Source organism: Clupea harengus, chromosome 14 (assembly GCF_900700415.2).
Source record: "Clupea harengus chromosome 14, Ch_v2.0.2, whole genome shotgun sequence".
Taxonomy (NCBI): domain Eukaryota; kingdom Metazoa; phylum Chordata; class Actinopteri; order Clupeiformes; family Clupeidae; genus Clupea; species Clupea harengus.
This window is the reverse complement of record NC_045165.1, coordinates 10,227,998-10,245,497: the sequence shown is the minus strand read 5'-3', so window position 1 is coordinate 10,245,497 and position 17,500 is coordinate 10,227,998. Positions and strand designations below refer to the sequence as shown.

The 17,500-nt window shown below is 44.9% G+C and overlaps 1 protein-coding gene across 3 annotated transcripts in view; it reads right to left on the bottom strand.

Moving 5' to 3' along the window:
• The window catches only part of LOC105899592 (neuronal PAS domain-containing protein 3), a 259,062-nt gene that overhangs the window by 19,259 nt on the left and 222,303 nt on the right, over positions 1 to 17,500 (bottom strand). For 2 of the 3 annotated variants that reach the window (XM_031579734.1, XM_031579736.1), the window contains exon 7: positions 1,441 to 1,559. In XM_031579734.1, coding sequence (XP_031435594.1) covers positions 1,441 to 1,559 — 119 coding nt within the window. The remainder of the gene's footprint in view (positions 1 to 1,440; positions 1,560 to 17,500) is intronic. The other variant, XM_031579735.1, reaches the window with a different exon arrangement.

The following is a 17,500-nucleotide window of genomic DNA, read 5'->3' as shown; positions in this document are numbered from 1 at the left end:
TGTAATAAGAGCTGTCCTTGTCTGGCCGGTAATGTATGCGCGCATGCATGCGTGAATATTTATGCGTCTCTGCCGCCAATCCCTCCACTTCATGGGTATTTGCATCAAACATATGACTGGGTGGCTGGACTGGACGGAGAGATGGAGATGGAGAGGGGGAGAGATGAAGAGAGAGTGAGAGAGAGAGAGAGGGGGGAATGAGAGTGTGAGAGAGAAAGAGAGATGGAAGAGGAGGAGGAGGAGGAGGAGGTGGAAGCTGAGATAGAAGACATTTGGCTGCTCTTTCTCTCGGAGGGAGGCTCACGGTTTCGGTTTCTTACCTGGGAGCACCAGTAGGAAATGCCTGCATTGACAGGTTCATTCTGCAGTTCTTTGTATATTGTTATATATATATATATTGTGAGTGCATGTATAAGCAGTTCATAATGCCTTATAATCAATAAGAAGTGACATAAACCTGTAACTAATTAATTAATAAATGTTGCATTTTACGTGCCCCACAAAAATGACATAAATGTTTTTGTTGATGCCAACGTACTTAACTTAAGTTAATGAAAAAAAATCCAAAACGATTCCCCTTAACGAGTCTGCGCTAATCAAAGCAACGGTCCAAAGTTTCATCCTTTCACCCCATTCCTCTTGAAGTGCCTGTCTAACAGCGCTTCCCAGCAGGAGCAGGAGAGGGGAGCCTGTCTTAGGGTAAAGCCCGTGTGATGCAGGGATGCCCCATGCAGGCTGTGCTGGAGATGGAGCTGGAGCCGGGGAGAAACAGCAGGACGCACCGGATCTCTCCTGCTCTCCACCGCCAGATGTAATCTGGCCTAATCCCACTCCTCTCACTCCTCTCCTCCTCTCTCCTGCTAAACCACTGAGCTCAGACTATCACCAACCCCACTGGATGGGTGAGGAAAGGGCTGGTAAAAGTATTCAGAATCTCATCATAAAGACTTTAGGAGGATCTTTAGGAGGATACTTTGTCAATATATGTGTGCACTTCTGTGGATGACTTCTGCACACACACACACACACACACACACACACACACACACACACACACACACACACACACACACACACACACACACACACACACACACACACACACACACACACACACACACACACACACACACACACACACACACAATCAGAGAGGACTACAATGTAGACACGTAGAAAACACACGTACACACGTCCAATCCTCCCGCTTTACCTTAGTATGAAGGCAAAGTTGAAGGACTATATTTCAGGGATGGAAATGGGGCATTTATCCACTGACGCTGCCTGGGTGCATCTCAATATTGCACTTGAATATGATCAATTAAAGTGGACAACTAGCGTTCATTGGTTGATTCCTTCACTCATTCCCTTGCATTCATTTCTAAGCAATAGGGTTCCTAGCGTTTTGATCCCATCATGCACTCTTTGGCCATAGCCTACCTTATAGCCCGATGACTTGATGTGGACGCCTCTCTTGGTCAGGGTGGACTTCATCCGGATAAAGAAAGAACGTTCCAGGGTGTTATCTGGCGCCAACAGACTTGGGCTGGTAGACTCTACTGCAGAGAAAAGACACACACACACAGACACACAGACACACACACACACACACACACACACACACACACACACACACACACACACACACACACACACACACACACACACACACACACACACACACACACACACACACACACACACACAAATCCAATTACTTTACATTACCTGTCCAATGCATTGGTGTGCAAAGCAACCCTGGAGAGGAGGGGGATATTAAAAGAGAAGGCTGCAGAGATGCGCTGTAATAACTTCTCATTGAGTTTCTATCATCTGTGGCTCGCTGTCTAATGGAAAAGCACAACTCAGTACAGAAACACAATGCCAATAAATGTTTGACAAGGTTTTAATTATCACCGCTAATAACAAACGATGTATGCTTCGTCTAATGCGATAATTGCCTCAAACTCTTTGATGGGAAGTTCAATACCTTTTAAAAAGTAACAGGAATACTTTCTCTTTCTTTGCTCCCCGCACGGCCCCATGGATTGATATAAACCCGCTCCTAAATTGTCAACAAACAACCATCTCTCTCATCCTCCCTGCTGCTTGGATTTGGATTAACAGTTAACTCTCTTTATCGGAGAAGTGATATGTACTTCTGTAAAGCTCAACGATTTTAAAGTCCACAGCCTCGTGTAAAGTTCTTCAAAGTCACAACCAGGCATTGAGTATGCCATCTATTCATAGAACACGCACAGGCACAAACTACACAACAATAAGTACAACAGCACAATGTATTGCATTTGATGCGGTGTTGGGCTTTTTGTGATGTGAAACCCAGGTGTAATATTGTTCACGAGTGAAGCCATTTGCCTGATAGAGGCTTAACTGAACGCACACCACTGAATATGTCACGCCCTTTCACCCTTGAGTGTATGTGGGTGTTAGTGTTGGTGTGTGTGTGCGTGTGTGTGTGTGTGTGCGTGGCTTAACTGAACGCACACACACACACACACACACACACACACACACACACACACACACACACACACACACACACACACACACACACACACACACACACACACACACACACACACCACTGAATAGGTCATGCCCTTTCACCCTTGACCTATCCTCTTACTCAGCTGATCCCAAGCAACAGTAAGGAAACAATGTGAGAAGAAAGGTGTATGTGTGTGTGTGTGTATATATGTGTGTGCATGAGTGTATGTGGGTGTTAGTGTTGGTGTGTGTGTGTGTGTGTGCGCGCGTGTGCGTGTGTCTGTGTCTGTATATGTGTGCGCATGAGTGTATGTGTGTGTGTGTGTGTGTTTTGAAGGTGTGGACAGAACTGGGAGATTAAAGTGAAATGGGATTACTAACAGGACACCTGGAAAATCCAGTTTTCTGCTGCTCTGCATATGACAAGGCTACAGTGACTTTGGGGTTTGGAGGAGAAGACTGAAGACGAGAGAAAGACAGAGACGAAGAGGGAGCGTGTGAGAAAGAGAAGGAGCAGAAGAAGAAGAAGAAAGAGAGAGACAAAGCGATCAGAGCGAGGGGTGTGTGTGTGCGTCTGTCTGCCCCTCTCTTTCATCCCTCTGTCTCTTCCTCTCTCTCTCACACTCATTCTCTTTTTTTTTGAAGAGGACATGAATTAAATGTCATTTAAAATCTAACTAGCCCTTTATCACTCTGGGGAAAAGCAGAGCCATGTTATATTTAGTCATTTCATTTCTTCTGATTAAATATGAATTACGCTGAAATTTTTCTCATCATCCAGCACAGCAGAAATATGCCAACAGCTTTTTAACACACTGTATAAGCACAAACTTGGAGCTCGGAGAGAGTTTAATTCGCCTCTCTAATCCAATCACATCAACCTTATTTCTCTTATCAGAGATTCCCATTTTGAATTAAATGAGCTCATTAGTTTTAATCAAAGGCTGCGAGATCAAAACTTACACTTAAATGCTTCAGATCGGAACTGTCAGTCAGACGCTGGCTTGTGTTTGACTAATGCACGAGATCAGAGGCGCCCTCTGAAGTGAGGGGCTTTTTTGTTAGGGGGCAGACGGGCCGCCGGGTTCTAAGAGACGGACGCGGCGCTCGGCTGGTGCCCGGTTGGGGCTGAGTGGGTCCACCCATGCCACTGTTTGCCACAGCCGGGGTCACCGGTTTGCCACAGGCGGCGGCGGCAGCTAAGAATGCATCTATGCTTTCTGGGGAAAAAAATTATGACAACGTGACTCATAAGGAGCCACTCACCATGTCAAGGAATAAAAAACTACAAATAACTTTATCCTAAGTAAATGATGAACCACTGTCATACTGTGTTGCATAAGGTCGTATTACTGTTATAAGGCGTGGCAATTAAAAGTCACACTTTACATAGAGGTTCCCTTGTTACACAGCAAACTACTCTATTAAACACAATGTTTTGGGGTTGGGATCAGGCCTGGAGGTGGAGTCACGGTGAGGACATATGTAAGTACCCACATGCTCGCTCTCACTGATAATGAATGTTGTACACGCTGTACTTAATTGTATAATTGCAATGTAACAAGGACACTGCAGAGCGCTGACCTGTGACATGACAGAGGAATGCAGGACTGTGGAGACCTGTAGCCAATAGCAGAGCATGTCAAGCAGGGCGTTCAGTTCTGACTGCGGCACTGCTGTTGCAGTAGACCCACTACACGATCACTCTGGACAACCCACTTCACCGTTGGCTGTGTTTAATGAATGATTGACTATGGTGGTTGTGGGGGAGGTATATGAAAAGAAATCACAAGAATTTCCTTGAGTTACACACTCGCTCAAAGTAGATGTGAATAATGCAGAGGCAGACAGCTGACATGTCTTTCTGGATTGCCTTTATTGCCTCTAATGCGGGGCTTTACATCTGACAAACCCAGGGCCGGGGCAATATATGTGCTATTTTAAGAGTACGAGGAGGAGAAAACCACACAAGACAGAAAAAGCAAAATTATTGTGTGTGTGTGTGTGTATATGAGTGAGTGTGTCTGTTTGGATGGGTGGTGTCTGCATGTCTGAATAAAGATCAGCATATCTAGATAGTAATTAATACTAATATGGCTGTACAGTTTCAAAGAACCTTAAATCCATGAGAATTTCCCTTTAAAAAAATATGGAATAATTTTAGTTGGAACATTTCATCTATTTCAGTCTTAACAGCTGATGGTAATACTAAATGTACGCTTATTATCCTCAGAGACACTGTAGTGCTTATAAATAGAGCCTAGATCACAGAGATGCCCTAAAAATATTTACAATCAAACTTGTAAATCAGTGACCTTTTAGAATGTGGCCTTACCCAAATCACTCGCCAGCGGGTGGTTTTTAAGGCTAGCAACCTAAAATCTCCCTGAACCAACCTCTGACTCAGGTGACCTCTCCCTCTGCGTCAGGTTACCTCTCCCTTCGAGTCAGGTTCTGCCATAAAAAATCCCAATATTTCAGAAGCCTTTTTTTTTTTTTTTTTTTTTAAAGGAGGAAACTATTTGTGCACAGCCATTTATTTATGGGTTGGAGAGGACAGCAGGAATTAATTTTCCTGATGAAGCTTCTCGGACGGCGTCTGTCGGAGGGGTAAGCGATGAGATTTTAAAAGTATTACTTTAAGTGTTGATGAGTGTTGACCATCAATAACTGGGCCTGGCACTGCCTCTGGCCCTCTCGCTTTCCCCCTCCACCACTGCATTACCTCCTGCACTACGTAGTACAGTATGCCTGATACAAAGTGCCACGACTCAACCTCTGCTCCTGCTGCATGACTTATAGGTCCCACGACAGCACGCCAGCTCTGGCTAATATCCCTCCATTTACATTTATATAAATATTAGTACCAATTCAGGAGGTTGAGCATTTAGTGCACACATAAATCAGAATGTTGCGTGGTGAGCTACAGCTTTCATATGTGCCTGTGCGTGCACACTTACACATGCATGCACACTTACACATGCACACACACACACACACACACACACACACACACACACACACACACACACACACACACACACACACACACACACACACACACACACACACACACACACACACACACACACACACACACACACACACACACACACTTGCCTCTATGCCATCTCAGACCAGAGGGCTTCCTGTCTGGCCCTGCTGATGGATGAGGGAATCTTTCTACATTAGTAATGATGTATACGGCGAGGCGCTGCAGCACTAATTGGAAGGCACTGCTGGGTAGCCTCATATGGAGTTCCTGCATGCTGTATGGAGGTCATTTTTCAACTTGCTTTGAAGCTGTGTGTGTGTGTGTGTGTGTGTGTGTGTATAAGTTAGAGAGAGAGAGAGAGAGAGAGAGAGAGAGCTTTTGCCTTACAGTCCTTTATATAGGAGCCATCACTTGTGACTGTTAAAAATGCTGAAATGTGTTTAGAGAAACTAATTGTGTTATCCAAGCAGGACAGCACCTCTTCTCTGATCGATCGACCTTTCTTTGGATGAGCAGGTCAGATTAGACATCCGCATCGAGGATTAATTACACAGGATGATGTTGTTATCATCAGCACTGTCGCCGTGGTATGCTACATACAATTGCTACTTGAAGTGCTTCACGTTAAATATATCAGCATATTAACTCCTTGTAAAAAAAATATTGTAATGGCAACATCATGGAGTACGATATCACGTTGACATGTTGTCTTTGTTGACATGTTGTCTTTGTTGACATGTTGTCTTTGTTGACACGTTGCCTTTGTTGACATGGCAAGTAATTCAGATGTCCCCTGTACTGAGACATCATACAACTCAACGACACCGTAACCGTAGAGACCGCACACAATAAAGAGTGATGGGTAGAGGTACTTTCTCTCTCTCTCCATCTTTACTTCTCTTATATTCTTGCAGCTCAAACTGTAAACATTTGAGGTAAACTGGCAAGTGACAGCTACAGGTTACACATGCAGATGCACTTATGACTACAAGCAGAAATTGTAATTGTTTTTTAAAATCCTGTCACAGAAGTAAACAAACTAGTGAAGAGGCCCAATTCTGAACACATCATTAAACAGGAATAGGCCTATCAAAGAGCTTTAAAAAAAAAAAAAAAAAGATTTGATTTCCCGAAGAAGCAAACCACTTACATGTGATTAAAGCACATTCTTGCAAATGACAGGCCCCCATCCTGAGTAAAAGCCTATATGACAGCGACAAATTCCTCAAATGAAAGCAAAGGTAAACACAGGTGAACACGCCTGCTCTCGGTGAAGTTATGCATCTCTTCCACAGAGATCACAGCCTCAGAGTCAGCAATCAGCATGTCAAGGTGTAATTACAGCCGGAAATGGAGTCGTGCATTTATGGCTAAATGGCAGGATTACAGGAAGGCAATAACCATAAACAGAAGATATCAATTAAGGGGCGCAAACACACAATGAAAAAAAAGCGAGCGCTTCACCCGAGATGGAGGGGGATGATTGAGCTGGAGGTGGCACATGATTTCTAAAAGAGCACTAATTGAAGTGTATTTCTCTTAAATAGAGATGTAAGCTTTTTAAATCCGTGTGTCATGCGCTCCAAATAGGCCTATTTTGTACATCATTCAAATATCGGGGTCATGCTCACTTGAAACAAGTGACTGTGAAACTGTTCATTCCAAAAAAGCAATGTTAGGTTGAGCGAGTGTATGGTGGTATCGTCGAGAAGCCAAATTCATCTTACGGCGCTATAGAGCAGCGGTGTACGGTGGGAAAACGTTTTGACCAGATGTGGGGCTTTATCAGGGAGAATCAAGACGGCACACTCTGTGCGGTGTGTTCCTCTTTTGGGGAGGTTAAGCTCAGACTCTCTCCCTGTCATTCTGCCAGCCCGCGGCAGCAGGAGAGCAGAGAAACTGACAGTATTATTGACAAGACAGGAGAAGCAAATGGAATTTCTGTCTTATCTGCCACAGCGAAGCAGGCGTCGGGATGGGAGGAGTCCAAAAACGAGCCAATGAATATCTCATTGATCTGACCCCCATCTAATCTGATACGGCCCCCCCTTCTTCCAACTGCTAACGCTGTGTGATATGAATGTGAGATCTGGGAGATCTGGACACAGCCAGCCAGCCATGTGCTGTGACAGACGTCTGATAGGGCTGTGAACGACTGTGTGTTGGGGTCTTCCACTTACTGAAGCCACCAGACAGATGCATCAGTACAGTATGAGCATCTAGCGTATATATATATATATTATACAGTTATGATGACTGTTTAAGTGTGGATTATCGATGGCCCTTCTGCCTGTGCTACAGGACAGAGGGACAGCTGCTTTGAGTGTTTATCTGTCTGTGAGCATCCGGTGGGTCCTTCCTGTGGAGAGAGGCAGCAGTGGCTCCTTTAAGGCCCCTCAGGTGGAGAGAGGCAGCAGTGGCTCCTTTAAGGCCCCTCAGGTGGGGATGTGGCTGCTGTGTGCATCCTGAGATCTGAGGGCGGTGATGTGGATCAGGGGGGAGGAACGAGATAACCATCTACCCTCAGGTTAGCCCCCCCACCACCACCACCACCACCCATCACCCTCTGAAGGTGTGTGTGTGTGTGTGTGTGTGTGTGTGTGTGTGTGTGTGTTGGAAGGCAGTGGCCACTGCGAGTGATCCATTATCACCATGGAAAAGGGGATGTGTGTGTGTGGTTGTGGGGGTGGGTGGGTGGGGGTTCGGCTGTGACAAGTCAGTCAGTTCTTATCAGTAGTGAGGACAGACCGGCCTCCTGTTCCAGCTGAGGGGACACCCAGCCAGCCAGCGCTGCGGTCAACACACGATAAAGCGCTCAGGGCTTATGGCTCTCTCTCTGTTCTAGCCCGGCAGAATGAAAATGCATTTAGATGGAGTTGAGAGCTGAGCTGAGTTGAGTTGGAGTTTTTGGGACGACTCTCTCTCTTTCCTTTGATTGGTCATTTTCTGTGTTGGCCTGGGTTCTTCAATAAAACCTTCATACATGGTAACCATTCTGTGGAGAAGCATGTGTGTGACTGTGTGTGTGTGTGTGTGTGTGTGTGTTTGTGTTTTCTTTTCTTCCCACAAACCTGCCCTGGCTTTCTTCATCAGGGGCTTCCAGAGACCGTGAAATTCCGACCAAAAAGGAAGTATATTGGATGAGCGTGTTCTGTCAAGGTTTTCGGATTTCTCCTCTCAGCCTGCCAGTTATGTGGTACAGGGGGAAGTTAAATGGTTTTGAAAGTCTGTGTGTGTGTGTGTGTGTGTGTGTGTGTGTGTGTGTGTGTGTGTGTGTGTGTGTGTCACAGGATGGCTGAGGGAGAGCGAGATGAACAGGTGTACAGGATGAAACAGTAATAATGCTTGTCGAGGGGGCGACTCCAGTCAAAGCTAATGAGTGGAGGCTCCCGGAGGGGAGCGGCTGTCACAGCGCCACGCTCACGGCAGGTAAACACAGAGGAGACGCCACTCTGCTCCTCCTCCTCTCCTCTTCTCTTCTCTTCTCCTCCTCCTCCTCTCTTCTCCTCCACATCTCCTCTTTGCTCATTTCTCCCCTTCTCCATTTCCTCTCCTCTCTGCTCCTCTCGCCTTTTGTCCTTTCCTCTCTTCTCCCCTCCACCTCCACTTCTCTCCTCTCCTCTTCCACAGCCAGGACCCTCTGCTCCGTACATCTCAACCACGTTTGTCCGGGCTGATCTTTTGCATCGATGCCATTGCCAGACGTCAGGTCCCAGGTTCTCTGAGTCAGGGTTAATCAAAGTTGAGCTCCAGAAATGGCTATAGATATTACATATCGGGTGATCCATCCATGACTAAATCAAAATGACAATAAGAGGACTAGGCCTCTGCCCAGAAGGACCCCGCCTATCGATTTCATGCCCCCAATGGAGACAGCAGCAGCCGACGGTTAGAAGGTAACAATGTTCCCCATTACCTCCGACACAAAATAATAACGTCTCTTTTAAAATCTTCAACATAAAAATCGATGCGGACACACATACACACACACTCACACACACACAAACAAAAAAAAAGCGAAGAGGGGGAAAGGAAGCCACAAGGTTGAGAGGTCATCCCACTTAAAGACGAAACGGAGCGCAACATGAAAATGCACTTTATGAATCGGGGCCTTTAATGGCATTCTAATTTGGAGGAGAGCCCTTACGACAGACTGATGAAATCTGGCATATCATTTGAGTCAAGCTCAGCTCCAGCATGCCCCAGTCAAAGTGTTCCTCTTTAATCAAGCTGCACAGAGAAGAGGGGGATGTCAGAGAACAGATGAGAGAGAGAGAGAGAGAGAGAGAGGGGGAGAGAGAGAGAGAATGAGGGGAAGAGAGAAAATATATTGGAGAGATTGAGAAAACAAGGAAGAGGACAAGGAGAAAAACATGTGAGTGAGAGAAAGAGAAAGAAAGAGAAAGAAATAGAAAACAAGACAGACAGCCAGCCAGTGTTAGAGACACCCACAATGATAGAGACATGGAGGAAAGATGAGAGAAAGGAGGATGAAAGAGAGAAAGAGCCAAAACAACAAGAGAAAGATGGAGAAACCATAAACAAACAAAAACAGAGAAAGGGTACATAGAGAAAGAGAGTGAGTGAGAGACAAAGAGAGAGAGAGAGTGAGAGAAAGAAAGAATGAAAAAGAGAGAGACAGATGAAGAGTGAGAGAGACAGAAGGAGTGAGAGAGAGAGAGAGAAAGAGAGCGAGAGAAAGAATGAAGGAGTGAGAGAGAGAGTGAGTGAGAGAAAGAATGAAGGAGTGAGAGAGACAGAGAGAAAAGAAGGAGTTGCGTGCTCTGGGGCTGGAGGGCTGCAGATGGCGGCTCGCCTGCGTAATGTTCAAGCTTGACTGACCCATTTCATCAGGTCTGTCAAAGCTGTGCACTGATACATGTTGACAACATTTAATCTTAAAAATTGAAAGAAATGAATTAATATGCAAATTCTATCAGCTTTGTAATAAAAATGTCCTTGGAAAAACAGAGCCCAGCACCCCCGAGGAATAGTGCGAATTATCCCCACTGCCTCTGTTCTTTAACTTAGGCTGAGGTACGCAACTCCTCCAGGAAATCAGCGTGGATCTGACTTGGAAATAATTATGATGGAAGAACAAAACACTAGCAGGTTGAATAAATGGAACGACATGGGAAAAGGCCTGCTACTCTTTGTTATTCACTTTGAATTAATAGGATTACTTTCAGATCCATATACACCCTAAAAATCAACACCTCCCTATCAATGTGCCAAGTGTGTGTGCGTGTGTGTGTGTGTGTGTGTGTGAGTGTGCGTGTGTGTGTGCATGCATGTATCTGTGTATCAGACAGTGTGTGCGTGTGTGTGTGTGAGTGTGTCTGAGCGTGTTTTTGTGTGTACATCTAAGTGTGTGTACCACTTGCATACCCTAACGAGTTTAGAAGGTGCTGGTACACAATGGGGAGGGGTGGAGAAAAAAAAGACACATTTTCTCATTCTTCACAAGACCAAATAATTCTTCAGGGACCGACTCTTACAAGACAAAGATTACCCATACAAAGAAGCAGGTGGCTACAACGGGCTCTCAAGTGGAATTAGATGAACTGTGGGCCCTAATTATCTGCCAAGAACATACACCGCAGAAAAAGAAAAAGACAGAGAGCACGAGAGAGGGAGAGAGAGAGAGAGAGGAAGAGAGAGACAGAGGGAGAGAGAGAAAGAGAAAGGGAAAACTTTGTCGCTTGAAGGACAAATGATTAATTAAAAAGAACACCTCACCTTCGTTTTGATCTTTGGGTGGAAAACGTGTGAGCGGAATCCTCAGTGGAGTTTTGGCATGGCTCGGTACACTAATAACGGGCACGGAGCATGGATGATGACCAACAATAAAGGAGCGCAGCACGGCGTGTGTAAAAAAAAAAAAAAAAACGAAACAAACAAAACAAAAAAAAAACAAGAGAGAGCGAGTAGCCTGTACACAAGGTCAAAACAAGTTGGGCCTGTTAAATCCACTTCACGAGCTTTACTTTGAAGCGTGTCGGGGAGGTAAACACTAAGAAGATGCGGCGCTACATGAAAGGGCTTTAAGAGAGGTGTGGTGCGATTGACAGGGTAACCTAACAATTTTAGAAGTCAAAGAGGTTGCCTCGGCATACGGATACAGCGTCTGCTTTTATGCCTCGAACATCACCAGGCTTAAAATCAGAAACGCTATATTGTATGTCATTGCTTAAAAACGAACGCCCGTGCATACAAAACGTATGCGTGTATAGAAACTTTCACGGCCCCAGGCTTGTTACTAGTCTCTTTTGTCTAAGTTAAGACACACAGTCTTATCTCGCGCGGAGGGAAAACAGGACAGGTATGCCTCTGGTGAGTGCTGAGTATGTCGAACACATATTTCACAAAAATGTGGTTATAAATGCTGACGCCAGGAGGAGATACTGCTGCTTTTTTAAGACGGATAAAAACACACTCATCTGATTCAATTAGATAGAGAGAGAGAGAGAGAGAGAGCCTTTGAAATCACATCTCCTCTGTAGCGCCACACTGAGATCTGAACGTCCTTTGCCGATGTGCAGTGAGTGATAAGGGCATATCAAAATGCAAAGACGCTCAGAAATAAACACAGTCGGGGTTTTTGAACATCCCCCCAAAATACAGTTCACTATGGAGAAGATTGTTTCCATAAGTAAGAGAGTTTTGGGCCTTTAAAGTCTGTACCAGGTTGTGTTCTTTTTTAGGTTTAATTTCACTCCTTGCAATTAAAAAACTGTTCAGGCTTGAATCTTCAGAGAGCAGTGATTACAATTACTCCCATTTTCATCAGTTTAGAAACACATTTATAAAATTAAATTTATAAACCAATCAATAACAAATGGGGATCGCAACAAACAAAACGGTGAACAAAAAAAGTTCTTCAGTTTTTCATAATCTGAATACATAAATTGCATATTTCTGAATACATAAATTGGAAAGATTTCGTTTCAGAAATGATATGCTAATTATGCCGTCGTAATTTACTTTACAAATGTACTGAATACTATGAAGCACAGACAGACACTGTCTTGACAGCATATGAAAATCATGGTCACATCTTAAATAGGGACCCCTATTCTAAGACAGGTCCCATGAAAAATAAATTGATGGCTGCCTCCTACGCCAAATCAAAAGTCATTTTGCAAAAATGTTTAGGGACAAATAGAATCCTTGATCTGAGAAATCTGTAATGACTTTGTATGGGTCAGTGCCTACAGCCGTCACATTAGATCAGTTAAATCAGTCTCTTTTCATCCACATTCTCCATCTCTCCATCGCGACTCCCAGACTAAACACCGCCTCTCTATTATCTCTCTCTCTCTCTCTCCATTCTCCTTTCCTCTGTAATCTCTCCCTCTACATCTCCTTCAATCTTCTTTTATTCTCTCCCGCACACACACTCCCACTTCGGCCTTGCCAACCTAGCACACCCTTCTCAACTCAAAAACTCTTCTTTTGCATCCCTTCTCTCTCTCCCTCTCTCTCTCTCTCCCTCCCTCCCCCTCCATCTATCTCTCTCTCTCTCCTCCCAGCCATCCCTGGGAGATCAGAGCAGCTGTAAAATAATGAAAAATGTGCAATCCTTGTGGGGCGCTGCTTGTGCACACACACCTCGGCCGAAAGCATTCATCATTCGGCAGGTATTGTCAGTGAAAGTTTAATTGCATAAACACTCTGTAACTGTCCTGTCATATTTCTTGTCAGCCCCTGGATTCCCTCTATGGGCTCACTATCTCGCAAAACTATAATTGAATTGCTACCGAATCACACTGGTGCCAAGGGGAGAGGAGCCTTATGAATAGAATTTGTTTCCTATCAGCGAGTTTGACAAATTGTGTCACGAGGAAGAGCGCTGGTGATAATTTCCTGGTTTATTGGGGAGGAGACCTGTTTGCTGTTTGCTCTTATCTGGCTGGCATTATAAAAGCTAGTTAAACAACAAACAGCAGAAAAAAAATGGGGGTGGGTGGGTGGGGATGCTGAAAAAAAAGAAGAAAAGAAACGATCTATACGTGAAAATTTGGTTCCCACAAAAGCGATTTGCTTCTGAGAGAGAAAGAGAGAGAGAGAGAGGGTGGTCGGAGGGCCACACAAAAGATGCAAATAAACACCTTCATTAATTTCCCTCAATGAACTGAGACATGGCCGTCAGAGGGACAAAGGTGGATGGCGAGCGGGAGTCAGAGAACGGTTGTGACAGTCTGCTGAATAAACCATCGCAGGGCTACACGCCAGCCACGCTTACATACAAACACACACACATACACACACACACACACACGCCAGCCACCCTTAGTCTAGAAACATGCTTACGCTCAGGCAAGTCACATATGCTATGTTAACGCTTAGAACGGGTGGGTCATGTGTCAGCTGCGGTTTGTTTCCCTCTTTTCTCATATGCCTGTATGGCAGGGGGAGGGGGACAGGGGTTCAGGCAGGTACCCAGTATGCTGCATTTAACGTCAGCCTCAGATGGCCGGCACACAAAATGGCAGAGACCATCTGATATATATATATTGCTTCTTATCATGCACCCATCCTTCAGAAGTTTAATTACAAACTTGAATCTACAATTTTATTTGCTATCCCCACAACGCACATGTCACAATGCACATAACACACACACCAGAACACACACACCAGAAATACACATCCTCATGTTTTCATCAGTGGATACGGACAGTGTCGGCTGAGCCCTCCTGTACCATTTTGTTTACCACAGGTTGTTTTTGTTTGTTGCAGCAAAATCACTATTACATGCTAGTTTATGTTGCCATGCACAGTGGTCTTTGTTTGGTCCAATAGTTTCTTCACATCAAAGAAAGCCACATTAAACAACAATATGTGCCAGACTTTATTCGTTATTATTCAAAAGTCTGGCAAGCATGTAAGGTCTGCAGCCTGCCAAGCTGAAGACAACTTAACACTACTATGACCGAAAGTCTCGATTTCCCAAAAAATGACATGAGCGAATACTTGTGAGATGAAATGGAACCAAACCAAACCCCCAACACACACGGCACACAAAGCCAGGCTTTCCCAGGGTCTTCCTCAGCCACTTACCCTCTGCCAGAAACCACATCCATTCAACAACACAGGGCAGGGGCTTCCTCTGTGTGGAAACAAGTGGCCACCCCCCCCCCCCCCTTCTTTCAGCTTAAATCAAAAGACTTTCCCACAAAAGCTTCCACGCGAATCCCCCGGCATGGGAACACAGTAGCGCTGCCTAATGCCTGCTACACTAGGCTGATAAAAAGCCTTTTCTGACAACCTTATCAGCCAAATAAGCTTAAATAAAACTGCCTTCTAATAGCCTCGAGACCACTTGATCCCGCCTTTGTCTTTCAAAAGCTCTGATGCCTGCCTCTTCCAGTGATCTTGTGTTTTTTTTTTTTCTCGTGACAGAATTTTCAATCTTTTAGAGCGGCTAAGCTGTCATTAGCTTCTTTGTTCCTCTGGCAGGATTGTTTAACGTTTGGCGGCACCGCACTGGTTCGAGGGCTGGGACGAATGCTCTGGTTGGGAGAAATACAGTACGTCGGGCGCTTCAGGAATCCTGCTAATTACTGGTACTAATGTGAGAGGTGAGGGAGTGATTGGCCAGGCCGGGCCTGTGCGTGGCTACACGAGACCTTTTTGTGTTTAAGAGCAGCCATCATAGGCTATCATAGGCCTCTGAAATTCAAATCCAGACACACAGGAGATACTCATCAGAGGTGACCTCCATGCACATAAAACAATATATTAACACACACAGTACAGTGCCTATATTTCATTATTTACATATCTGTTAAATTGAAGACTATATATATATATATATATATATATATAAAAAAAAAAACAGACTTCTCTGGTCTGCAAAGAGTGTGAACGTTACTTTCGTAGGTTCAAAGGGGCAACCGAAGCACTTCATCAGAGTCTATCTATCCTCCAATGTGTGTGTGTGTGTGTGTGTGTGAGTGAGAGGAGAAAAGGATTGATGGACATTTCCACACGAGGTTATGGTTGCACTACGGGCTTAATTTAAGGGCTAAAAGTTCGTGTGGGTGGATAAATGAACACATCAGATGATTAAAAACATTTGTCTTAACGGGGACGACGAGAGGCATTTTATTTATGGTGTCTCCTTCCACACCCCCTTTCTGATTTCATGATGGAGAATCTGTCTGATGGAGCCATACCTACTTCAGTAATTGCACAGTACGTTATGACCGCTTTTCTTTCTCTCTCTCTCTCTCTCTCTCTCTCTGGTCTTTCAGGCAGGGACTTAACAGCTTAAAGCATTTCACCTGCGCTAACTCATTAAAAACAATGAGTTATGAGAGCGAGACCTATCAGCTCTGTTTGACCACACTCAAGTACAGTTCAGCACAAATGACTCTCCTGAGAGGATTCAAAAGATCACCACACACTGTAAGATACACTAATATACGGCCGGTTTTCACATGTCCTGTTCAAAACATCCTCATCAGGATTAGCTACATGAAGACAGTCTGTAACACTGCATTGCATTTACATTTAAGGCGTCTCTTCGCTTCTGCTCATTTCTGTATTGGGGCTGATACCTGAGCCCAGTTCCTGTTTGGATGTGTGAACGTGTTTCTCTCAAGTGTCCTAATCATGAAAGAAAATGAATTACTGTGTGTTAGGGAGTGGAAGTATGGTAAAAAAAAAAAAAAGCAACACATGAAAAGACATGAAAGAGCATAGTGATGTTATAGCGATATAGTGAACAACTTCTTCATGAATATTGTGGCGTGAACACTAACATGTTCAGTAATTCAAAAGACTATACTAGCCCTAACCCATTGTGAAAACCTACAACAATAATCCACTGATGGCATGTTACTGCACTTGGAGGAGAAAACTGAATGTAGGTCTACACTCAGGAATAACCCCCATTTGCTCTCCCTCCGTCCTCAGGGACTCTCCAGCAGCACAGAGAATATCTGAGAGGGCTCCGCACGAGCCTCACCCTGGCACGGGGCGCGCAGCATCTCTGTGCTGGAGAACACACTAAACCCTGCCTGCCATCTGGGAGGGAAAACTGTGACTTGGAGAGGAGAGGAAAGGAGAGGAGAGGAGAGGGGGAGGAGGAGGGAGAAAAAAAAAGAAAGCACCAAATCCCAAAATCTCTGTCAGAGTCATGTTTCATATAATAAATAATATTGAATCACAAATATTTTTCCTTCTCCTCAGAGAGAGAGAAAAAATGACATAGCGCACACAAACCCACACACATACACACACAAACACACTCACATGCTCTCATACACGCACAAATACACACGAACACACAGACACACACATGGACACAAGCGCATTTCAACCTCCTCATTAACGTTTACATTTCCGGCACTGGAGACGTGGACGACTGCCTTGGCCGATTCTGCGCGCAAGAGGTGTCAGCAGATGAATTGAGGGAGAGCGAGAGAGAGAGCGAGAGAGAGAGAGAAAGAGAGAGGGGGACATCACATCACATCACAGCGGCGACTGATGTTTATTTAATTGAATACACCCTTCTCCTGACGGCAAGGCAGATGGACAAAAAGCTTGGATTTGCATTCTTAATCGGAGCAAGGCGTGAGCCCGAATAAACAAAGCGGTGGTTGGAAGCGGAGACACAAAACAAAACTGGGGGGGAGGAAGAGTCCTGTCGGGGTGGGGGTGGGTGGGGTGGGGGGGTGCACAGTGCCATCATCACCCCTCCCTCGTGTCACCTCCCAGCATCTAAACTTGATGTAGTGGCATTTCCACAGTAGAGTTACTCGGTATCAAACAAGAGACGCCGCTACCATCACACGATCTGACAGATGCTCGCGCCCACAAAGCATCCAGAGAAGCCTCTGGATGGCCGCCAAAGACAACACAATGGCTTTAAGACTCGCAGAACAAAAGGCGGATCGCACCACATCAAATGCGGAGGCATTAAACGAGGATGTCTTCCACACACATAGACACCTCACACCAGCTTTTCTTCAGTGTCATGTTTCATGA